Source organism: Podarcis raffonei, chromosome 5 (genome assembly GCF_027172205.1).
Source record: "Podarcis raffonei isolate rPodRaf1 chromosome 5, rPodRaf1.pri, whole genome shotgun sequence".
NCBI lineage: Eukaryota > Metazoa > Chordata > Lepidosauria > Squamata > Lacertidae > Podarcis > Podarcis raffonei.
Genome location: NC_070606.1, coordinates 91694726 through 91721204, shown reverse-complemented (window position 1 = coordinate 91721204; position 26479 = coordinate 91694726). Strand labels below are relative to the sequence as shown.

At 40.4% G+C, this 26479-nt stretch overlaps 1 protein-coding gene across 1 annotated transcript; it reads left to right on the top strand.

The window, feature by feature from the left end:
- The first annotated feature begins 192 nt into the window (after positions 1-192).
- Positions 193-26412, top strand: CCDC39 (coiled-coil domain containing 39). The gene is made up of 20 exons (XM_053390606.1): positions 193-406; positions 3525-3644; positions 4887-5033; positions 7033-7191; positions 7640-7732; positions 7825-7953; positions 8537-8728; positions 10172-10275; positions 10959-11091; positions 13638-13832; positions 14889-15053; positions 15571-15708; positions 15906-16114; positions 18015-18138; positions 20447-20606; positions 21879-21985; positions 23225-23365; positions 23549-23728; positions 23905-23978; positions 25905-26412. Exons 1-20 carry the CDS (start codon positions 278-280, stop codon positions 26041-26043), a joined length of 2838 nt encoding a protein of 945 aa, XP_053246581.1. The 5' UTR covers positions 193-277; the 3' UTR covers positions 26044-26412.
- The last annotated feature ends 67 nt before the right edge of the window (positions 26413-26479 follow it).

Below are 26479 nucleotides of genomic sequence, written 5' to 3'. Positions count from 1 at the left end.
AGGCGCCTCGTGTTGCCGCCGCCGCCACCCCACCCACCGGACCCCGAGTTTTATGAGAGGAGGGGGCGGAGGGAGAATCCCACCCCCACAGCACCGCTCTTGGCTTTATAAACCCGCCGGGCCCAGGATGAGGCCTGCCTGCCTGCCTGCCTGCGCGGCGGTTGCCGGGGCCTCGCGCCGGCCGTTGCCAAGGCAACCAACGGCGCGCGTCTGGCTTTGCTCAGGGCCGGCATCGGCGGCGGCGGCGGCGGGAGCCCCGAGCTGAGGAAGGGGCGCCATGAACGCCTTGGGCGACCGCGGCCATGGCGGAGCCGACTCCACCGCTTCGATACTGGCCGAGCTCGACTGGGACGACGGCTTCGCCATCCCCGTGGCCAACGCGGAAAACAAGGCTCTGGAGGACGAGGCGAGTTGGCGGGCCTGGGTGGGGTGGGGTAAGAGGAGAGGCCAGGGCGTTAATATGTTTAATTTCATAATGTGAAGATCTAAGGATGTTAATGTTTAAGTTAAATTTTATAAGAACTGTGATTTGGAAAACCGTTAAAAGGACATGCAATGAAATTCAACCAAGGGGAAGCGAGGAAGTCACTTAACAATGTTAATAAGTGGAATTTTTAATAAGACTATGATTTATGTTTGTTTGTCTTACGTGTTTGTTTGTTTATAATGTGAAAACCAATAATTTTTTTTTGAGAGGCAAGGGCAGGTGGGGTGGGACCTCCTTTTCCAAGCCCCTTGGCTCCATCTCGGAGTCTGCCTTGGTCAGGGCGCACCTGGAGCACTTTGTCCCGTTTTGGGGCGCCATCACTGAATAAGGACATGGACAAGCTGGAACACAGGCAAGAGACCAAGAGGATGAAGGGTCTGGAAGCCTAGCCTGATGAGGAACGGTTGAAGGATTGGCATATGTTTAGCCTGGGAAAGAGGAAATACAGTGGTACCTTGGGTTACATACGCTTCAGGTTACAGATGCTTCAGGTTACAGACTCTGCTAACCCAGAAATATTTTTTTAAAAAGATATTTATTAGGGTTTTACAAAATGAAAAAAGAAAAAATACAAGTAAAAAACAATTCCATTTTTCCATCACATTCTTTCATTTGCTTGATTCCCGGACCTCCTCAAACCTCCCTTTTTGTATTCCAGTTTAATTTGTTAGTTCAGCAAATCCTTCCCCTCTTTACTTATCCTAATCTTTAATCTTAAAATAATGTAACATTAGATTTTTGTCTATTAATAGTCCAATTTTTTCATACTCCTTATAGCATTATAGCTAAAAACCACATAACTTTTCATCCAACCTCATTCTAACATTCGTTAATTTTACAATATTTCTGTAAATAGTCTTTAAATTTCTTCCTCGGGTTAAGAACTTTGCTTCAGGATGAGAACAGAAATTGTGTTCCAGCGGCTCGGCAGCAGCTGGAGGCCCCATTAGCTAAAGTGGTGCTTCAGGTTAAGAACAATTTCAGGTTAAGAACGGACCTCCGGAACGAATTAAGTACTTAACCCGAGGTACCACTGTATATCCACCTTTCACATATCTCCAGGGGTGTCCCATGGAAGAGGGAGCCAGCTTGTTTTCTCCTGCTCTGGAGGGTAGGACTCGAACCAGTGGATTCAAGTTACCAGGAGGAAGGAGGTGCCAACTAAATGGCAGGAAGGACTTCCCGGCAGTGAGAGCTGCTCGAGGGTTGAACGGCCTCCCTCGGGAGTCTGCAGACTCCCCTTCCTTGGAGGTTTTTAAGCAGAGGTTGGATGGCTGTCTGTCCCCTGGGTGCTTCGGTTGAGATTCCTGCATTGTGGGGGGTTGGACTAGATGACCCTCGGGTCCCTTCCAAGTCTACATGTCTATGATGCCGATTAAAAATGAGTGGGGCTGTAAAGGCTCCCCACTCCAAATGTTATTGGAGCGGGGAGGAGTGGGATCTCCTGGAAAGTGAGTTGTGGGTTGGGTGATTTTGGCCGACCAGCCCCCCCAAGTGCAGGAATTTCCTCAACTATGTGCTTAGTGTGCCACAACCATTGCTGATAGAAGAATTGAAACCGAAGAATCCCCCCCCCAAAAAAAACCCCACACACAAAAGTGTCCACCTGTTTTCTCATTGCATTATGCTCTGGTGCAAAAATTCTTTCAGTCAAACTCTACTTCCAAGGATGCTCTGTGTATGTGAAAGATGTGTGTCTCATCTTTGCATAGGGCAGCAACTGGTTTTCAGAGGCATATACTGCCTCAGAGCATTTAGCTGTCATGGCTAAGAGCTGTTAATAGACCTGCGAGGCTGCTGCTCCATCTCTGCATGAGTACATCTACTTTGGGCTTGCTGCCTTCCATTGCAGAGTGACTAGTGCAGAGCAGAGGCGGTTCAAAATAGGAATTTTCTTCAAGGGCAAGAGCAAAGAGTTCCTTGAATTCAGAGGAGAAAATAAGCATGCCTCAACCACCTGGGGTTTGGGAAACATTGTGCTGATGCAGTATGGTGCCTCGTAGGGCTGTGTTCTGCTCTTTATATTTCCGGAGCTGTCCGTAATTGGTCAGAAAAGTTGGCTTAAGAGAGCACTGCTGGATCAGAGTAAAGGTCTGTCTGCTTATTTTAGTTCAGCGTTCTGTTTCCTTACACTGGCTAACCAGATGAGGTAGGAACATGAGCTGGGTGTAAAGGCGGCCTTTATTGTTTGTGCCCAGCATATGGTATTCAGAGATGAATTGACTTTGGACATGAAGGTTTCAAGTTAGCTATAATAGCTAATAGGTGTTAAGAGAGTGCATTTATGTAATCATTTTAAAAGGCCATTTAGGCTAAATGCCATGTGGCAGTAAATTCCATTATATATGCATTATGGTTGGAGTTTGTCCAGTCTCCTGCACTCACAAATTTTATATCCAACCCAGCCTAAATCTGGGTTGGATAAATTTTTACACAGGGTTAGGATGCGTGTATTGGTTAAATTGTGGCAAAGTATGGCAAACAGGGAAGGAAGTAGGGTTAACTTGCCTTTAAAAGTGGATATATTTTATGGATGGCTGTACTGACATTCCCATTTACTGTTTGCTTCCAGTGCTGGGCGTTTAACACATATGTATCCTGAAATTTGGTGCAAAATGCTACTGTTTGATGTATTGTTTCTTAAAACAGCTTCACACTGATTGGATCCTTAAGCCTTTCTTAATTGCTACTTCGTTTCTAACCAAAGTGTAAACACTTTTGCATGGGGTAAAGACATCCCCAACCTGTCAACATACCTTGGTGTGTACACAAACAAACATATCTGATGAATTGAAGATGTGGTGATAGAAACAGCTGGTAAGGGGAGTACTGTGAAACATGCTGGGCTGCTAGTGGTGAAATGTGAATACACCAATTTATTTCTGAACAAGTCACCAAATATGTTCATGTATGAAGACTTTGTGGTTTTTCTTCCCCACCCCTAAATGCAATAGTATCTAAAAGACCTGACCATCTTCTGATCTTCTAATACTTCTAATATTTTGTAACACTAAAATATATTGAATTTTGTTTACAGCTGCAAAAATTGCAAAAAGAAAAGGCAAACTTACAAAATCAGTTGACTGACTTTGAAGACCGTATTGCTGCAATGACATCACATTTGAAGAACGTCAGGCAGGAGTTTAATTTGACACAGGTAGATGCTTAAGAGTGCTTCTTTGGTGAAATACATGTGTAATGTAGTCCTGTGCATGTTTATTTTGAAGTAAATCCCACTGTGTTCAGTGAGGCATATTCCCAACTAAATTGGCACTGGATTTCAATTTTATCTAAATATACTCATCTTTCTTCCCTTCAAGGTAGTAAACATAATATTCCATGTGATCTCCCATCCAGACACTAACCAGAAATGTTGCTGTATTACAGCCTTTCAGGCCTGCCATCCTATGCACACTTACTAAGCATAAATAAACTTAATGGAATTTACTTCTAAGGAAATATGCTAAGGATTGTTATTTAGAGCTGTAATCCTGTGTGCAATTATTTGCAAATAAGACACATTTAACTCTGTAGGGTTCACTTCTGCGTAAACATGCATAAGATCAGGGTACATGAAACAGAAAAGGGGTGTTGATCATTGTTACTTATGTTCATTGTTTATCATTGTTGCTTGTGTTTTGCATTGATCATTTCCAAACATAATTTTTAAATGAGTTGTATTCCTCTTTTGTCAGTAGGCAATGCATGGCGGGTTCATAATATTTACAAAAGAAATGTCATAAGCAAAATGATATCATTGATAGTGTGGGCACTTAAAGATTTAATGGATTTTTATAAGTCAAAAGGGATTCTAGCAAAAACGAGAGATCTTATAACTGGCTATATTTAATATGCTGGTTCTAGATAAGATTACAGAACTTCTTTGTAAGAGAGAGAACATTTTATCTGGAAAAATAAATGATTATTAATCATGACAGTTAATAATTTCTGTCAGTTAATTCATATAGCAGCTCTTGATATTAAGATGTTTGCTGCAGTTACGTTTTTTTGAATGAAATAGACTCCAAATTGGTAGAGAAACCCATGTGAATATAATTAACACTACATTTGTTCTGCTCTGGACTACAGAAAAATAAAATAATGGATTCAAAATCTCATTTGAAATGTTTGCATCACTTGGATAGCTAACCGTAGGAAACTGCTTCAAGAGAAAATGCTGGATCTTTTGTTATACAAAACTCATACCTTTCTAAGTCTCAGTGCCTATCAGAAAGGTTCTTGGATATTTACTTAAGTGGAACTCCTTAGTTGTATGTTTTATAAATTTCCATCCATTTTTAACTTCAATTTCTTCCAAAAAGGAAACAAACACAAAAGGTGCCTTTAAATCATCACTGCTTGTTAACCCTGAAAAATAATTAATTGCCTTTCTCTTTAGTCTCTTTTCAGAGCCAGGCAGAATGAAATTGAAACCGAGCAGCATTTTAAATCCCTCGCAGAGAGAGAAGTGGGGCGACTGAAAAGCGAGATTCAAAGACTGGAGAATGAAATGGTTTCATTACGAGAGAAGAAAAATAGTCAAGAAGTATGTTTCAAGTATTTCATCACATATCTGAAAAATATATTCCTAAAGTTGGAAGCTTTCTCTGCTGCTATTCTTGCACTGAGCTTCTCAGCTGCATCAAACAAAGGACTTCACACAGCAACAGTTTTGATATTCATACTGTTTTATTGCAGCATTCCCTCCTAAAGTATTTTAATGATCCAAGTATTTAAGGTTTTTAATGCAAGATTAGGGTACAATGTGGAGATGGTTATCTGAACTACTATCTTGGTTTACTTTACTTGGTCACTTTAACATGGTTGACGAGAAAGCTGTCAGACATTTAGTTCATCTAGCTCAGCTCTGTTTACAGTGAGTGGCAGGAAATGTTTGGGATTGAATCTGGGACCTTGGGCATGCAAAACATGTTCTTTATTGCTTATCTACAGCCTGTCCCTGCTTACCACTCGATTTTCCAGGAACTGTTTACTTGGGGCAAAACTGTACTTAATAAGAAGCAGTCTCTTATTGAGGCACTCATATTGGGCTATTGTTGAATCGCCTTGGGATGTTTTATGAGGTGTAACTCATAAATGAAGTAAGTAAATATTGTTACAGGCCACCCTAATCTTTGCCGAGCAGTAGCAAGAGATTCTGGGTTCTTCGCACTTAACCAGGGTTTTTGATTCCTTGGAAAAATGAGGCACAGCAGAGTTTGTGTGTCTTCGAAATATGGTTTATTCACACATATTTACACCTGAAGCCTTCAATGGAGGGGGAGTTCACAATATTAACATTCCAAGAGGGGCTTGTCCTTCCCAGCAGCACAGCAATGAATTCAGAGGCTTAGCTACATAACTTGTTGATCCCAACTGAGCCAAAGCTGGGTAACCGGAGGCCAGTGTAAATTCCTCAGAAGGGGCAGTTTAGAGGCGTGGCAGAAGTGGGACCAGAGAGGGAGGACTTCATCTGCATCCTAAACCCATTCATCTTGGTCACGTGCCTTGGCAACCCAGCATAGAACACTATTTTAAAGGCTTGTTTTCCCTCTGCCACACTTAGGCAAAGCAGCAACAGCCCTGCTGCCAGATGAGGTTTAGATCTGGTGTAACTTTATGCTGCATTATTTTCCCAGGCTTGCTTTATGTGAGTTTCTTGTGCATAGGATTGCTCCCTCAATAACAGTTGGTGTTTGGCATGGATTTGTAGTAACACATGGTTTTATGCATATTATTGGTATGCTGTACTGATGTTTTCTCATATGGCATGAGAATCCACTGTGTACAATTCCACTGAACTTGCAGAAGAGGTAAGTAGTGTCAAAAGAAGTCTTTGGATCCTAGCAATGATAATGATCATTTTTATCTCCTCCAATAGGGTCAAACTAGAGTGACATGTCAGTTGTGCTAGGTGTGTCTCTGCTTTTATGCAATTTCCCCTAGCCAGCTCCAATGCCGGAAACTAGTTGGGTAGAGAGAAAAAATGTTTAAAGCGATATAGAAGTAAGGTTGGAAAAGGGGATTGCTTTTTGTCCCCTTCTCCACTCACCTCTTTTGCTGTAAAGTAGTAGATCCAGTTCTGTTTTTTATATGAACAGGGTAGACACATGCTTAAAACACATGTGACTGTCCTGTCATGTCTGGCACAAATACACATATATAGGAAAGATTTGGAAGCAGCTAGTCTGTCCCCTTACCTTTCTTGGGAGCAGTCATGTGAATTAAAGTCCTTTCAACACAATGAGTTAGTCATAGCCCTCTGTTACAAATACAACCTGTTTTTATTTACTTGGGCCCATCACTTCCATCTACTGTATCTCAGTGTCTTCAGACTAGGATTTCAGATTACTGGAGTGGGGAAAGGCAGAGAACCAAGAGATACACAAACAGATTCTGACAGTATTTAAACTCAATATTTCCCACAGGTAAGCAGCCTCAAGTTAGCCATAGCATAGTTGTTTGTTGGGCTAATAAAAATATGATATTGTATGTTTTTTTTATTACGTCTCCTTTTTTTCCCTTTTTCCTTCCTACTATATTAGAACAATATTTTCAAAGTGACTCAGAAGCTGGAAGCCTTAAGATGCCAAATGAACTGGGACCAACAAGCTTTGGAGGCTTGGTTAGAAGAGTCTGCACGCAAAGACAATGATGCAGTTGCAATCCAGAAGTATGCACAGCAAGATGATGGCAAATTGCAAGTATGTCTATATTTTATTTAAAGTTCACGTGTAACACCCCCCCATCCCCGCAAGTCCATATTACTCGCAGCATCTGGTTGGATGGGAAAGAGGTGTAGCGCCATACTAAGACATGAGATGCAAAACATGGATGTTTGCAACTATTATTTCTTTATTAACGGCATTTTACAACAAAATAAGACAATATCAAATATGAAAATCTGGAGTGGATTATGAGGGATGGGGTGCAGAATGGAGGAGAAGAGGTTTGGTTGTGCAAAGTGGAATTCTGTTGCATGAGCAAAACAGCCACATTGATGGTCCAGATAATCTTTGAGCCCTTCCTAGCCTTAGGATTTTATGACCTGAGGTTTTCTGAAAACATGGCAGTGGTAATGCTTTATTAACTTCTAACTATTTTATAATTAGAGTTCAGTATTTTTTAAAGTATGTTTCATTATCTTTTCAGATGTTAACTCTACAGATCGAAATGCTGACTGTACAATGTAATAACAGACGCAGAATTCTTGACAATGAGCTTACGGAAACCTTGGCTGCTCAGGTTTGTCCACTGGAGAATGGGTTTTGCAGTAATACTTCAAGTGCTTCTTATACCTGGTATACATTGTTATTAGTTTTCACTTCTCTTTACAGATAGAGCTGGATAAAACAGCTGAAGATTTCCGCAGGGTTCATCATGAAAGGCAAGAACTTATCAGGCAGTGGGAGAGCACCATAGAACAAATGCAGAAAAGAGATCAAGAAATAGATAAGTGTGCCTTGGTAAACTATTTTCTGGCTTTTTGACCTTTTAAGATATGTAATTTCATCTGGGCTTCCATTTCCTAAAGAGCTGAATGTCATATGGGTTTTATCATATTGGTCTGAATATAAGCCACCCCAAAATATAAACCACACTCGTAAAATGAGTTCTCTTTGGAAGAAAAAAAATGTCATAAATCTCTGGCACAATTTTAAAACCACATGCAACCTCTAGACTCGTTTCACACAGAATAATACTGGGCAACCAGTGCCACCTATTGAGAAGGGCAGGTGATCTTTTTACTAAAATTTCTAAATCTCTCTGTGGTTCCTGAGGCCTCATCCTAAATCACACCTTCTCTACCTATAAGTGCACAACTAAAGACTGTACTCAGGTTTTATACAAGCCAGATTTGGGGGGAAATGTGGACTATATTTGCACCAATACAGTATATAATTGGGTTTTCCCACCATTAACTGTTAAAGCAAGAAAACAAAACAAACAGTCCCCTGAACAGCAAATTTAACTAACATTTTTTGCGGTTCTTGGTTTGTTGATCCAGCAGCATGGTTACAACTGATTTGTATATTTTTCTGTGCCTAGCTTTTAGCACAGGCAAGGCGGGCAATCCGTGCAAAGGAAAGTTTGCTTAAAGACAAGGTACAGTTTTTGGCAAATGAGAGCGGTAATAACATGGAGTACGAGAAGAGAATCGCCGTGGCTGATCGGCTAGCTACCAAACTGAGGCTAGATTACCAAAAAGAGGAGGCCAATCGAAATCAGTTCCAGGATGAGGTAATTTTAACATCATATATAGTATGGAGACTTTAATCTTTTTCAGTTTGGAACGTCACTTTGGAACAAAATGTCTGCCCATGCTGTCATAGCAGAAATATGCTGTAAACTTGAGAAAGTTAAAGCGCAGCAAAATGAAGACACCTTTCTAGAACTGATAGTCCCATTATGTCTGATGTTTACTAACAGATTCATCAGAAGAAGTTATAATCAAAAGTTGTTATGGTCAGTGCATGTAAGGGATATTTATACATATGTGGCATTTGTCCAGGGGTTCAGACTTTGAGCATTGGCATTTGAATTGGGAACGCTGTAAAAATGCCCATGATGCTTTGTCAACTTTACATCTTTTGTCAACTGAAGTAGTAGGTTTATTCTCTCGTTTCACCTTTCAATTTAATTTTATGCACGTAACTAAAATCCCACATGGCTATAAAATCTAGCCCCAAATTTTAGAATTTATCATTTTTACTATGGCTGTTATTAACTTCTAGAAGTCCCAATTCTGTAAAAGGTTTATCTTTCCCGCCAGTACTTCAGTCTTGTGCTGAACGTCATCAATATTTTCCATTTTCAATATGGGAAACTATGGCTTGGCAACCACGTGAGTTTGTGGCTTAGCACCTATTTGAACTTGAGTCACCCAGATCCTAAGTTCAACATTTGTGGCCTAGTGAAGTGAATTCTGTGTTTATTCCAGCCAAACTGCACTTCACAATCAAGTAGCATAAACTGAGAAAAAACCAATACTGTACACTCTTTCATTTCAATAAGGTTTTTGATAGGAAGTTCACAGAGAAATATACATAAAATTTAAAGTAAAAAGGTATGAAAACAAGGGGTGCGCACCTAAAATTGGGAATGTTTGCATGACAGAAATGCAGGTTTTCTTTATCAGAGTAATATTTGTAATAGTTAGGTAAAGGGGACCCCTGACCATTAGGTCCAGTCATGACCGACTCTGGGGTTGCGGCACTCATCTCGCTTTATTGGCTGAGGGAGCCGGCGTACAGTTTCCGGGTCATGTGGCCCGCATGACTAAACCGCTTCTGGTGAACCAGAGCAGCACACAGAAACGCCGTTTACCTTCCCGCAGGAGCGGTACCTATTTATCTACTTGCACTTTGACGTGCTTTCGAACTGCTAGTTTGGCAGGAGCAGGGACCGAGCAACGGGAGCTCACCCCGTCGCGGGGATTTGAACCGCTGACCTTCTGATCAGCAAGTCCTAGGCTCTGTGGTTTAACCCACAGCGCCACCCACATCCCTTGTAATAGTTAGATGTTAGTAATAAAAAAATAAAATCTGTGTTAGAAATACAAAATCTGTGTTACAGCACAAATGTGGGAAGTTGGTGGGCTGCCTGACAGCTATGATTTCAAAATGACCACAGTACTCTGAATAAACACTTATGTTTTCAATATTCATGAAACCTAACCATTAGCTGGATACCTTGAAAGCTACTGTGGATGGAACTGCTTCTGAGTTAGAAGCGATGAGGATCAATGTAGCTAACCTTAAAAAGGAAATCCAGGAGAAAACTTTAAGGTAGGCATTATAAATGGTGAGATGACTGCTATAGTTATTTTAAAAATATTTTTGTAACAAGTACTAGAAGAATAGATACTTTAGACAATGATGAAAAGTGATGGCATGGGCAGATTCACAAATATGGCTATTAACATTTACTGAACCATTTTTTGTTAGCTAGGTTTTTTTTTAAAGACTTAGGGAAACTTTGGGACTTGGAGCATAGTTTAGGGCAAGGTGCTGTATTACCTGGATGCTAAACATTGTCTCCCCTACCTCCCCAGCTAGAATTTATTATCTTGTCTTCTCTTTTCCATACCAATCTGTAGATTCTCTCAGAATGGTACAGTATTCCATCCATTCTCTTCTACATTCTGGAAAAGTGTGAGAGTTGCCCAGGAAATTCCCAATTCCATTTTTGATAAAGCTTTAAAGGTGTTTCCTGATTCATATCTTAATATGTGATAAGCTATTAAGTGTAATGCAACTATCTGATTTATTTTTTCTTTAAACTATATCTGAACAATGGCTGAAATTTGGGCTCCTTACTAAGTAAGTTGTTAGAGGTCCTAAATAGCAAATTACATTTCTTAGAGTTACATGTATTTTATATTAATTTGAGGGATAGGGATATTAACTCCAGTTTTCTCTTTTGAAAATTATATGTAACGTTCCCTCTCACCCCATAAATCTGTGCTAAGGCTAAACGTGATAAAGGACCAGAATGACAGTCTTGCGAGTAAACTGAAATATGTGACAAACCAAGCACTGACTTTAGAAGAAAAAGCAGCCAGAATGGAAGAGCTCCTGAAAGAGAAAGAGAAAAGTGTCAAGGTAAAAGGAAATATAAATAAAAAGTATACTTTCTTTCACTGTTACCAGCAGTTTGTCAAAGTGCCATTGGACATGGATACCTCTGACAATTTGGTTTCAGTTTTTATATGTTACTTTACAGAAATATTTGTTGTCCTTGTGAGCTTTATCAGATTAATCATTTCCGCAATACTTTGAACTTCCATTAAGAACCGAGATAAACTTATAAGAAATTTTAAGATGAAAACCTGTAAGATCAGGTGTATGCCAGACAAATGTGTTTTGACTGAATTGGGAATGAGATTCACAGAGGAAAGAGAATGAACAGTTCTAAGGTGAAGGAACTCAAATGTTATAACAAGCACCACAAAAGCAAAAATCCTTGAATCACCCAATGAATCACAGAGGATGTAAGGAAAGTCTGGTCATTATTTCCGCATGGGATTTTTTTTTATAAGTAATTTAAGGAAAACCTATAATAATGATCCTTACAGGAACTGTTCATACGAAGCATAAAAGGTAAAAATGAACAGTATTTTAATCACTATTCAGTTGTGCAAAGCTTTAACATTCTGGATGACATTATTTCTGGTCTAAGAGGCTCACAATCAATGCCTGTTATAAAATCATACACTTATAGAGTTGGAAGGGACCACAAGGGTCATCCAATCCAACCCCCTGGAATGCAGGAATCTTTAGTCCAATGTGGGGCTCAAACTCAACGACCCTGAGATTAAGAGCCTCATGTGCTACTGACTGAGCTGTCCCGGAATCTTCATAAGGAACTTGAGTATCAACAACAATCTGTATAGACACAAGAGGTAGATTAGTGCCCTTGCTAGCACTGACAAAATATTTTATTGAAATTACTTAAGATGGGAACACAGCTCAGTTGTCTCCACTCCTTAAGCTTAGCAGACAGACTTCCAAAATGGCTATTTTTGCATAATGGTACTGATCTTTGTAGTATTGGTGAGACAACATGGACCGGTTTGTGACACTGGACTGTGCTCTATTCTAAATGCTAATTTTTTGGCATATGATACTATAACACTAGACCTCAAGTGACTTCATAATTCAACAAGAAGCACTTTAAATTCTTCTTTGAACTTAAGTATAGAATTTTCTAAATGTGGATTAATAGTAGTTGAATTAAAATAACAATAAGGCAGAGAACCTGAAAGCACTGAAATGAAACAACCTGACTGCAGACTGCAAGAGATTATCCATAATATTCTTAGTAGGGCAGCTAAACCATGTGCAGTGCTTCTTTCCTTACACAGGAAGTGGATAACCCGAGAGCATAGCAGTTCCACAGCTGAGAGGTGATAGTTTAACTAGGATGAACAATGTCTGTAATGTGTTAGTCATAAGTACGCTTTCCATCAAAATTAGCCATGCATGTCTATTTGCCACATCTATTAATTCATGGTGAAAAGATATGGGCAGGGAATAATGCACTTAAAATTGCATTCTTTCCATTTGAGCTCCTGTTCCTCAGTGGCTGCCCCCGGTCTCCCTTGTAGGAAAGCAGTGTTGCTGGGACTGAATCCTATTTAACACTCTGTATGTTTTAGGATCTCTATGTGTTAATAAAATATCTGAATTAAGATCTTAATCATTTAGAAAGAATGAGATCTCATTTCAGTCGAAGTGAATTATATTTTTGTGTTCTTGTTATGTACTGAGTTGAATAGGATCCAAACTGCAGCAGTCTGATGGGTCCTAGAACAATAGGATCCAAAAGGCAGCAGTCTGATTGGTCCTAGAACAATAGGATTCAGAATGCAGCAGTCTGATTGGTCCTAGAACAATGCAGCAGTATGATTGGTTGGCAGGAACTACCCAATCATGCTCCAGATAGAAGTGAATCCACAACCTGATTGGCTTAAAGTAGAATTCCGGAATTAGCCAATCATGTGCAGCCCATTGTGTAAATAATGTATATAAAGCAGATACTTTGAGGGGACTTTCATTCATTCCTCCTCACCACTATGAGCTGAATAAAGAGCATGAAATCACTTTGCGACTCTGAGTATATTTCAGTTCTGTTATGGTAATTGCTAACGGTGTTTTGTAGATCAGTGGATGAATAAGTTAAAACTTATTTTCTTACGGACATAGTGGTCTGCCCTTTAGGTAGATGAGAGAGATAGAATTGCCTGAGTGGTTGTCTTTCAGGTGACACTTTGCAGCAAGTTATCGTGGGAGTGAGAGTGGGAATGGTCTGTCTCTAGAAAGAAGAGGGAGAGGCAGGATGGAGGTGTCAGGTAAGGGGTGACCTGGGTGCTAGGGACAGACCCATCCAAGGTAACTAATCTTAATTCTGGTTAAACTTAAAAGTGCATCCTTGTGTAGTCATTTACAGTCTTAGGGTGCTTTCTGGTTATCACTGTTTCGCTGGTAGGATTTGGAATGAATGCTTAATAAATAGCGAGTGTCATATAACCTCCATGCAAACATTCTACAAACAAATTGGTCACCTGGAAGCAACCTTGGAGTTGGAAAGATTGATAAAGCAACAGATAGCACAGCATTCACATTTTGAACGTTTTTAACACCATTAGGAGAGAGAGGCACTGGAACAACATCTGCGAGACAAACAGTTCAAAAGAATTAAGGAGCTGCAGAAACTTAAAGACAAGGAGAAGTGTTGCTCAGCTGAAATAGATGGACGCAAAGGACAGCTGAAAAACCTACACAGTCGCTTATGCCGGGTGGATGCTGAGACACTCAAACAACAAGAACTCATGTATAAGCAGGCAAGGAATAACAAGTTTGTGTGTGTGTGTGCGCGCGTGCGAGCAAAGGGACATCTGCTGCAAGAGAGGGTTTTTAAAAAGAACAAGAAAGCAGAGGTAGACATTTAAGAACTGGGAGAAGACCATGGGCTGAGCACTCCTAATTCTTAAACATTCACTTTTGACAGGTGTCCCCTTCCTGACAAATTTCTCCTTTCTTAGCACAGTCTCCTAGACTTTGTGATTTGAAATCCAGCTGTGCTGTTGATGATGGCAGAAGCCAAAAATGGTCAAGAAATCATTTTAGGCCTTTCACTGACATACATATAATTGCGTGTATATTTTCATTGTGTAGTTCTGACAAAATCTAAATCAGAAGTGTTTGCAAAATGCAGTATTAAGTAAGAGAATATTTATTTGAGTTCAGAGTTAATAAAGTTATTGTTTTACCCTTCAGTTATAAAATAAATTTATCTGATAGTAAGTGTCATTGATATTAGAGGAAGCTATTTCTAAAAAGGGGGAAAAAATCCATTTACTTGGAGACTAATTCCATTTACTTCCAAGTAAATATGTTTGGAATGGGATGGTATGATTTCCAAATCAGCTTTTTGCTATGGCTCCTCTGAACCATGGCTGCTTCAGGGTAAATTTTTGAAGCGATACAAGAGATGAACATGCCCAAATCCTGTTATTTGTTAATGGGATTTGTATGCATAACTCCTATGCACCACTTTGAAAATTTACCCCTTTTTATCAGCATCTACTGGTAGTGGTAAGATTGCTACTCAGCTGTAAGCCTCCCTAAAGCAGACTCTCTCTGGGTTGGGGACTCTTTGTTATATTTTTAGAAGATTACTTGGGAGCCAGCATTGCACACCATCCATTTTAAGACAGTCTACAAATGAGAAGGCCTATAGGCCTGAAACAATTGTACAGGAACAATTACTTAATTAGGTGCCTGTCCTACAGCTAATTTTTTTGTGTTAATGTTTTAGCATGTATAGAAATGACTCTAATTGTTTGCTTTTCAGCCTCTCTGTTCATTTTATTTCTTGCCTAAAATATTTTTAACAGGATTTTTACATACAGCAAGTTGAGAGAAGGCTGTCACGCTTGCATGGGGAGCTTAACACAGATGAGAAGCAAGTTTTAGAAGCAAAAGTTGCTGAACTTTCGAAGATAGCAGAAGAAAAGAAACAAGCATACAATACTCTACAAGCACAGCAGAAGAAACTCCAGGTAGTATGGCTTTTCATCTCATGGGATTGCACCTACAGCGATGATTAATTTATAGCCCACATAGTGGTCTAATGTAACTCATTGTTTGGAACTAAGCACATTTGTCCTCAGCCAATATCAGGACAGAGGTGTGGTTGGGAATGCCAGTTCTATAGGGGGAGATCTAATATAGTATGAGCAGGCATCCTTGCACACTTCTCTTTCCTCTTTTCTAGAGGATCAGGGACCATTTGAAGCAGATTTTGGGGGTACTTGGGGAATGCTGGAGTGGGGAAAAGAGAAACTAGACATCTTGTTGTGGTAGTAGGTTTCTGTAATGCAAGCAGATGGACATCAATAGATGTCACCCATGTTTCTGGGCTTCTTGGAAGAAGGAAGGGGTTTAAATGTAACCTCAGGTGCCTGAGACCTAAATACATTTTGCTCAGGTAAGGATCTGGGATGTGGCAAGGATCTACTGATAACAAAACAGTATTTATGACCAAACTAAAAGTAACTCTTTTTTTCTTTCTTTCAGAATGACATCCATTTTATCAAGTTGGCTATGACTAAGACTGGAGAAGAAATGGCTGGCTTGACAACCAGAGTAGATGAGCTAAATCTTTTCACTGAAAAATCAGAGAAGCTATTAAAAAAAGCCAGAGCAGATAAGCAGGTATAAATAAAAATAATTATTATAATGCTGACCCGCACAGATTCTTGGGTTCTTTGCACTGACAGACTGTCCATGGCCCTTGGGCATACCTAAATTGACGTGTCACAAGTTTGGAAACCAAACTATTAAAAAAAAAGTTGCATCTTAGGAGGCTTTGGATTTAGTGCTGAATATGCTTTTTCTTTTGCCAACTGAAGGATATGTTGATTGAAGATAACCTCCTGAAACTAGAGCTGAAACGTGTAAGAGATACCCTGTACAACAAGGCAGAGCAAGTTCTTTCCCTGGAAAAACGGAAGCAGCAACTTCAAACAGCAATGGAAGAAAGAACTGCGGATATCAAAGTTCATAAGGCAATGATTGAGACACAAATAAGGATAATAGAGCAGGAGCGTCAGACTTTGAGGTATTTGCCCTGTGTGCTGCGTGGAGGTGGGAATGGATTTCTCTTTTCAAGGAAACACATGATATTGAAGGAATCACTTTGGAAGACCAACTTTATACTTGCTGCCTTTCTCAGCCTTGGTAGTTAGCTAATTACTGATGTACCTGTGTGATTGGTTGTCAGGAATTGCTATTACTTTGCTGCTTCTAAATTTCCTTGCACAATAACTCTAGACAGAAGCAAACACACTCAATACTTATTATCAGGCAGGGTTCTGTTACTAGGAGCCTGCTTTTATGCCTGCTTGCTTCCTTGTTTATCGCATTTGTACCCCATCTTTCTATAAAAATGTAAATCAGCAAAGGGCCCAATAAAGGCTAGCTACAGTCAGCTACAGAAACTAAGATACAAGCTGCAAGGGCCTGTTTTCTACAGCTTTAAGAAATCGGGAAGTAAGAATCTTTGTGCAGCGGGTGGTTAAAGCCAAGTGGGAAATGAACACTCAACCAGCTGATTTGGCAGCCCTTTTTTCCATTCTCCTCCTTCCATCCACAGCCCACGCAATAGGAAATTAGAGTGATTTAGTGTGACTGGAGCTTAACCCCTCGCCAAGCAGGCAGGCTCTGTGTGTTTTTCCTGTGATAATTACATGACTAATTGGCACTTGCATATAATTTGATTTGGGGTTGTTTCCTGCTGTTGCTTATTCTCTCTGAGCAGTGGCAATATTAAGATACAATCAGCAGGGGGCAGCTTCTGCAGCTGTAAGACTGAAATGCCAAACCTTTCAATATTTGGGTAAGGTTCCTTGGATGGCGGCTCCCCACGATGCAGGAATTTGCAATGTAATGTTGAATTTGTCTCCTCCTGTGTGTGGGGATTTGAGACAACTTTGAGTCGGGAGGACTGGGTACCAGCAGCAACTAGAATAGATGGGTATACCACTAGCCTAAGTACTGTGCTGTCTGTTTTTAATAGCGACATCATCCACTTTGCTATAGGGTTCACACACAGTCTCACTAAAGGGAAGAGGTCCCCCAAGGATGCATCTAGATGGGTAGCATTTGGAAAGTCTTTTACCAAGGCAGCACAGACTTCATCTCAATCTGCAATTGTTAAATTGAACTAAAGAAAAGTAGCTTTGAAATAGGACAGTTCTCTGCCCCAAAACATCTCCTCTCAAAGTGGCTTCTCCTCGCTAGATGAGCTGACAGGATTTTGTTGCATACATTTGTGTGTAGTTTGTAGCCCTGCTCTTACTTGGCAGTCACAGGAAAATCAAATAGACATTTCAAAGAAAGGATCACATATGTCCGTGGAAGCTTCATAGTCTGGGTAGGAGGGACTGTCGGGAAACCCAATCTCAGTGGTGCACAAAGGCTTTCCCCTCTAACCTTCAGCACTGTCCATAGGTTCTATGGACATGGATGGGCCTGTAGGTTTAATAGCCTTTTTCCTCTGCTGATTGGAAAGGAGGATCTTTGTGGAATGCTCTCCTCAGGGAAATGCACCTGGCACCATCATAGTCAGGCTAAAATTTTTTTATTTACCTAGGCTTTAGGTGCTTAAGTTAGCCTCTACTGTGCTGCTTTCAATGGGTTATAGTAGGACTTGTTTTTCTTACTGTTGGTTGAACATTTTAGATTTGTATTGTATGTTTTTTTAAAATTGTTTTTAATTGATTTTACTTGCTTGTATTTTATTTTGCTGTAAAGTTGCTTTAAGCTTTCCTTTGTATAAAGCAAGTAATAAAAGCAAAACATAATAAAATAATTACTTTCAAGTCAATTCCCTGTTCCCCAAAAAGGCCAACAGGTGTAACTGGTTTCTTAGGAAACGTCATCTCACATATTTATGACCATGAGTTAAACGATTTTCTTTCAAACCTGTTAGTCAGTTTCTCCTATTCTTCTCAAATCAGTTCTGAGTTTCATGAGCGCCTGGGTAAAATTGAGAAATTGAAGAGCAGATATGAAATCATTACCGTTGTCATGATGCCCCCAGAAGGAGAAGAGGAGAAAACTCACACTTACTACGTCATCAAGGTAAACTTCCAGCTTGGATGCTGCCCATGAGCTTGTTGAATTATCCATACTTCATCTCCAATCTCTGCTGTTTTCATTACTGGGTATCCTGCATCTATCCAGTGTGAGATTGGACTATGGGTTGGTTCCTAACTTCCTGATCTGCCACTTCAATTTAGAGATCACTCAAGCAATCTCATGAATTTGAGGGATTGTGCAATCATCCCAAGTGTAAATGAGAGAAAATATCCACAACCATCTTCAAAATCAGAAGGAATAGACAGGGAGGTGGGCCAAACAACTTTTTGTAGTATTTCTGACTACACTTGTTATTGAAGAAGGAAAATGTGGCACTTTTGACATTGGCCTAGGAAGCGGAAGTGTGTGTTGCCATTCAGTCTAATCTTTCCACTGGTGGGCAGGGCACGTTACAATTTCAGTGCCATTGAACAGTAAGGGTGTTGCTTTCATCAGAGGAGTCTGTGGTCAAAACCTTGAGAGAGGTTTCATGTGACCATGTGCGTGGTGTCTCAGAAAAGGCTTGTGGGGGGGACTAAATGTGTTTATTCATTTTCAAAAGTTATGAACCATAACAAAATCTCCATCATCACTCCTCCCCTCCCCTTGGATCAACCTTTTCATTGGGTCCTGATCCAAAGTTGGTAGACTGGGGTCAGAAAAAATTTCTTCATTGGCCACTGCTGACCATATACCTAGAAGAGTTTGGATTTGATATCCCGCTTTATCATTACCCAAAGGAGTCTCAAAGCGTCTAACATTCTCCTTTCCCTTCCTCCCCCACAACAAACACTCTGTGAGGTGAGTGGGGCTGAGAGGCTTCAGAGAAGTGTGACTGGCCCAGGGTCACCCAGCAGCTGCATGTGGAGGAGTGGAGACGCGAACCCGGTTCACCAGATTACGAGTCTACTGCTCTTAACCACTTCACCACACTGGCTCTCACCTACTTAGGGCTTGTTAGCAGCCCCCTATTTAACTGAACTCTGATTTATCCAGCTGTTTTAGGCATTCTTTTGAACTGGTTGCACATTCTCTCCCCCTGCTTTTTCATAGCTTCCTCACACACTTTTCCTGCATACCTCATTCAAAACATGCTGGGTACTATTCATAGGGTTTTAGCTCCACTTTTGCCTGCCCTTCTGCAAAGTTGTTTTTACAAAAGTATGCTGCACTTTGTTCCCATGCTGCTCATCTTATTATTTAGGCTTGGAATAGGTTTGAAAAATAAAAGTATCTATTAAAGGTTGAGTAACTGCAGCCTATTCCACTCCTTAGGTTTTGTGACCTATGCCCACCCTACCGTTTCATGAGTCTTTTGGGGGGACAGGCAGTACAGTGGTACCTATGGATGCGAACGGGATCCATTCCGGAGCCCTGTTCGCATCCAGAGCAGAACGCAACCCGCGTCTGCGCGTGTCGTGATTTGCTGCTTCTGCTCATGACGTCATTTTCAGCATGTGCGCATGCGCGAGCGGTGAAACCTGGAAGTAACGTGTTCCGTTACTTCCTGCTCGCCGCGGAGCGCAACCTGAAAACACTCAACCTGAAGCGACTTTAACCTGATGTATGACTGTAGTTTTAGTGGAAAACCTCAGGGTTGCTGGGTGACCCTGTTAAACATTTTCGCAGGTGATTCACAGAACCTTCCTGCTGTTGAATTGCCATGTATCAAATATGCAGCACATTTGATGTTGATTCACACAAGCCTAGAAATCTTTGCATATGTCCAGATTTTCACCCAGGATTGAAAACAAGCAGTGTTATGAGGTGTTATTAGACAATATGCACTTGTGCTTAACTACTTATCCCTTTCTGATAGAGGATTCACAAACCCTCCAAGTGTCCCTATTTTCCAGGGACAGTCCTGGATTTACAGAAGCTGTCCCAGTTTCTGATTTGATCCCAGAATGTACCAATTTTTCTTACGACGTCCCTATTTTCATCAGAGAAATGTTGTAGGGTATGGAGTTATGCGACCCCCGAGCCAAGGAGATAACTATACAACCTTAAGAAGACATCTGAAGGCAGCCCTGTATAGGTTTTTTAAAAAAAACGTTTAATGTTTTATTATGTTTTTATATATGTTGGAAGTCACGCAGAGTGGCTGGGGCAATCCAGTCAGATGGGTGGGGTATAAATAATAAAATTGTTGTTGTTGAATAGGATGTCCCTCTTTTCATTGGAGAAATGATGGAGGGTATGGATTCTTTAATAAATACCCAAGTGTAATACTAGAGTGTAAGGCAGACGGGGACTAGGTATTAATCTTAAGATTCTGAAATCTGTTAATACTGATTTTTCTTCTTTCAAGGCTGCCCAGGAAAAGGAAGATCTCCAGCGTGAAGGAGACGATTTGGATGCAAAGATCCAGCTAGCTGAGAAAGAATGTATTGCCCTTGAGAATACTATGCATGTGCTTAATAACTGCAACAGCAACTATCGAGACACATTCAAGGCAGTCACAGAGAAAAGTAAGTAAGTAGGGTAAAAGGCTAAAGTCCAAGAGCAAATGGAGATCAGGAAAGGACTCTGCTTACTAACTGCTCTGCCACAAACACTGCAATGTAATTTACTTTTTTAGTCCTTCTCGGCTCAGAACATGCAATCTTTTCCATGTGATGCAGTGAAGTTATGGATGAAGATGATCAGAGTTAAAATCTTTGCACAACCATGAGCCTCGCTGGATCACCTGGGGCTGGAAATGCTTGAGCCACCTAAAAAGATGTTGGATCATTGGGACTTGAAATGCAGTTGCATTAAACAACATAGTTCCTTCCAGTGATTTCAGATGTACCTTTTTCTCAGAAGCAATCGTTTCCTAAGTATAAAAGGCAGGTTTAATTACAACAGAAGTAGGCTATGCTACTTACACTGAAAGTGTAGCAGACTATAATACCACAATACAAACTAGTTTGGAAAACAATCTAAATTGGAACTTTAAAATCTCCCCCTTTTATTTGTACCTGAATATTAAAATAGTGTTTTGATGACAGAGAAAGCATTTGCAGTTAACTTTTGCTCCCTCTGCTGGCTCTATTACTTTATTATTATGCCATCTTCATTAATAAGTTGTGAGGATTTTTGAAAAACTGCCATGTTAGGCAGCTTTAAGAGAGGAACTTCTTTAGCATTTATTAGATAAGGCATTAAAATGGTATTTGAGTTGACCATAGAGCTGTTTCACACAACACGGTAAGCCAAGCTATGATTTAGCAAGACTGAACATGCAGACTCCCAGGGACCCAGGAGTTCAGATACTTTTCTCTGCTTTTCAGTCAAGCACACTGCATAATATTGTCATTCAGATTAGTATAAGGTACTGTAAAAGTGAATTTGTGTAGATCTGACCACTTTTGACGTCTCATTGTAGACTAAATGTTTTGAAATGCATCAGTTTTGTTATGCTGGAAGCGATTCATGCAGCCTCCTTTGCTGGAACACATATTCTGTCCACAGTCCAGCATTAAATGAGTGTTCTAGACCTTTTAATAATTTAAACATTTTTAAATTAGTGCACAACTTTAACATCTACTTCTGTTTCTGATCATGTGTACGGTTGATTGTGCCTGTAGCAGTGTGGACTTTTGCCACTTTTAAAAACTCTTGCTTAGTTTACTGTAGTTGGTTCCCTGTATTTAATAGCTGTATTGGACTAGACTGGATGTTTTAAAAGTATTTTTTCCTGTATGTTGCCTAGAGGTAAGGCAACCAATAAATTCAATAAATAATTGTATTTTTAATAGGTGAGGAGCACCAAGAGAAGCTGAAACTGGAAAACGAGAAAAGAGCTGCGGATGAGAAATACAGATACAAGAGAAGACAGATCAAGGAAATCCAGGAAGATATACAGGTAAAGAAACTTCTGTCTTAAGCTAAGGTTTAAGTCACTCTATAATCCTTATCCAAATTTAAAATTTTCTAGCAACTTTGTTCTTATATCTATCCACTTCCTCACACTGTGAAGTGCCACCTTTGCTTTGTAATTGGACAGGAAGAGGTGTAAAGGGAAGAATAGAATGAAGCAAATTCTGTGCAAATATCCCAGGAAGGGTATTTATTCATTCCATCCCTCACCCCCTCATACACTGTATTTTTGCTTTCAATGATTTTGCAACTGTCACTGTCTTTCTTACCAGTTCTTCTGAAGTTGTGTAGATTTTAAATTGCTTTATATATTATGGCAGGAGAAAATCAGGACGGCACCCACTTCCTCCAGCCCACGCGTTGGGTGTCACAAAACACAGGGACCAGGCCCTCTACAAGTCAGTGTTGGTGATGCTATTGGTGATAAAACCGCATCTATGCATTTGATTACACAGATAGGACCCCTGACCATTAGGTCCAGTCGTGGCTGACTCTGGGGTTGCGGCGCTCATCTCGCTTTATTGGCCGAGGGAGCCGGCATACAGCTTCCGGGTCATGTGGCCAGCATGACTAAGCCACTTCTGGTGAACCAGAGCAGCACACGGAAACGCCGTTTACCTTCCCGCTGGAGTGGTACCTATTTATCTACTTGCACTTTGACATGCTTTCAAACTGCTAGGTTGGCAGGAGCAGGGACTGAGCAACAGGAGCTCACCCCATTGCGGGGATTCGAACAGCCGACCTTCTGATCGGCAAATCCTAGGCTCTGTGGTTTAACCCACAGCGCCACCCGCATCCCTTACACAGATAGAGGCTCCTCTAAAAACATTAGAAGTAGCAACGCCATTTGAGAGTAGAAGTCAGAGGAAGGCATATTGTTCCAAACTACACAGCCCCTACTAATTGTGTTACCCTTTGTACTTTTTTATTATGGAGTATGTCTTACCTGGTATATGACCCAGAAATTTGCAAGGGTGGAATATAAAGGAAGTAACAAGTAAATCACTAGTTCCTTGAGCTTTCTTCTAACTCTGATAACATACTGTTGTTCTCATTTTACAGATCTGAGTTACAACATACTGTAAGACATTTTACAGATCTGAGTTACAACTCAAGAAAGAATGTGCCAATGTATATTTTATTTTATTGTGTAGCATTTATTTATTGTTATGGATTTTTAAAATGGCTTCAAAACAGGTTTATGTACAAACTTGTATTTCTTCAGACCATGCAGGGTAATCTTGATACTCTTTTGAAAGAGGAGGCTCTCTGCAGAGAAAAAATACAAGAGAAAGAAGCACAAGCTTTGCAGTTAAATAAAGACATAGATGACCAGAAGCCAAAACTAGAAAGAGCCACAAAACAGGTTAGTTTAAATGAAGATAGCACTATCATTATTAAATGAATTGTTTCAATTTCAATTAAAAAAGATAAACATTGTCCGTTACTGCTAAAATATTTACTATATAAAATCTGTTAACATGAAATCTAATTGTTACCATAGCAGCATCGATTAAACAATACTTGTAATACTTTTCTGTCTAAAAAGATGGACCGAGTAACTAGAGAGATCCGAGCATTAAAGAGGACTCAATCAGAAACACAAGAAGAACAAGATATTGAACTTCGTTCATTGAAAGAGTTCAGCAGATCAATTGATACAATGTTGCACGAAGTTGCAGAATCAGATCCAGATTTGAACACAATACTTCAGAGATACTTCGAACAGGTACTCTCTCGTGTTGATAAATCTGCTTCCAAAAAACACCACTAAAAACCTTCAGAGACTTGCAGACCTTAAAGCCAAACCACAAAATACGGCCATTTCAAAGTAATAGCCTAATATGAACTCGGTATGGTTGTTTATATCCAGTAATGGTTAATACCACAATACTTTTTTTTTAGGCTTCCCTCCAGCTTCAGATTTCTTCTCGGCTTAGCTTTCGGTCATCTCCTCACAGCTCATCCTCTTCAAATATGTAAGTGCTATTATAAAAATGTTTTAATTTTTGTTACTGTATAGTGACCACAACATTTATCCAACGAGGATGGGGGAAATGGTCTGTATGCAAGGTAACTAATTTTTCCTGACTGACCACTTGGCAGGAGCTGGGAAGAGAACGCACCAGTGACTCACAATTTCAGTGGGGGAAAAAGGGGAGAGTTGATTTGTTACTGGTACTCTGTACACAAGCTGTCACTAAACACAGTAAGTAGAACTTGATGATCTACTGGAAAAGGAGCCCCACTTAATTTTGGTCCTGACTTTTGACCAAAGAACAGTTGTTCAGTGTTCATGGAGCTTACTTTTTCAGCTAGAGCAAAATACAACCATATTCACACTAGGATGACACTTAAATCACCCTCATGGGAGTACTAAGGAAAGGAGCTTTAATTATTCTGTGAACCCCCCTGAGATCTTTGGATGAAGGGCGGTATACAAATTTAATTAAATAATTAGCCCAGGCATAGGCAAACTTGGCCCTCCAGATGTTTTGGGACTTCAAATCCCATGTTCCCTAGCTAACAGGACCAGTGGTCAGGGATGGTGGGAATTGTAGTCCCAAAACATCTGAAGGGCCGAGTTTGCCTATGCCTGAATTAGGCCTTCAACAGCATCTAATATCTGGCACACTTTTCCCTGTGGATGGACTTCAAAGGAAACAGCAAAGGAAAACAGGGCAATATTCAGTGCTAGAGAAGACCCATTATCATTGAAATTTGTTAGTCACTTAATTTTTCCCAAGGCAACCCAAAGCGACTTAAAACCAAACCAACAACCCCAAAATGCATTAAAACCAAGGGGCGGGGAGCAGACATTAAAAACATCCCACCCACTTCTAAAAGGCCACAGATAAAGGCCAAAGGCCTGGTTATAAAGTTTTTACCTGGCACCTAAATATATGTAATGATGGCTCCACAAGAGGGGAGAGCATGCCACAAACGGAGCCACTGCCAAAAAGGTCTGCTCTTATGTTCCCACCCTCCAGACCTCTCATGGAGGGGGCACATGAAGAAGGAAGAACCTCAATTATGATTGCAGGGTCTGGGTCGGTTCATATGGGAAGCGGTGGTCCATGTGCGATAAGCATTTGATAGCAGTAAAAATAAGCTCAATGATCCTTTTGAATGTGGTGTAAAATGGACTTCTTGGCCTAATGCTTTCGGAGTGTTGCTTCATGCATTTAAACATACTGAGCTCATTTCAATAAGCTGTTTCTTAGCGTGTGCTGAGGTCATCTCCTTTTGGTAGTGGTGGGGATCTTGACTGATTGGAGCAAGGTCTCGCAACAGTCACAGCAAGTACTGAGAAGGGATCCATTGAAGACACTATGGAATCAGATAGTAGGGGCCGGTGGAGCAGCGTTGGCCACCTGCCCTGCGTGGTTGTTGGCTACCAAGGGAGAAAGGTAGCTGGGGGCTTGGCGTGGGTATAGTGGCAGGAGTGCCCTGCCGCTGTGCACTCCCTACTGCCATGCCCTTCCCTCTTGGTAGTAAGTAGCAGCGCACAGCATTAGGAAGCAAAGTGAGCAGCACTGCCTCACTGGCTGCAACTGGAATCAGTAGCAAAGGCAAGAACCTGACATGCCAAAAAGTATAGCAAAGATAGGGAACGGCACCAAGAGTACTTTAGGGAGGAGGCCATGCCAAATTTACCACAGAGAAGGCCGTGTCTTCTTCCCCTGCTGCTGGGACAAGTGCTCAGGGAGGTTCATTAATATCTTACATGATTATCTTAAGTAGTAAAGTAAGATTCAGTGGAGGGACCAAGGCAGGGACTTCTCTTTACATAAAATAAAAAAGAGGATTTTTTTCACTGCTAATATGGATGTTACAACATCGTATTGTTTTCTGCAATATTCAAGATATATTTATAGTGTGACATCTTTCCTTTTGTCTTCTAGGTCCCCCAAGAGTTCAGCTTCATCTGCTGCTCGACTTAAAGTTGTATCTCTGACTTTGAGTCCCAATGCAGAAACTCTTTCACGTCCTTCTAGCCAAAGCAGCTTTTCTGGAACCTCTCGTAGCAAAAGCCCCAATTAGCTTTCACTGTTATACTGCAGGGAATGTCTCAGAGCTTTTAAAAACATAAATGATTTAATGTTTAGGTATTTAGAAATACTAATTTGCTAAACTGCAAGTTTCTTTGTGGATAAGTAATTTAAACATTGTTTACTTTGGGTTATATCAAACAAGCTGAGTTACTGGAAAATACAATAATTTTTTAAAAAAAATCCTCAATGAACATGAAGTCATTTAATAATTTCAGTAGCCTAAGAAGACTGGCTTTAATGTTTCACATTTCTTCTTTTTTTAAGATTCTGTAGCTTTAACTAAAGGTAATCTTTAGAAAACAATATCAAACTGTGCTCCCCTGCCCTACCCGTCTCAATAAACTTCCTCTATTCATGACTTGGCTTAAGTAGCATCTTTCACTTAAAGATTCTGAGAGTGTTAGGAAAACTTCCCCAAGTCTTCT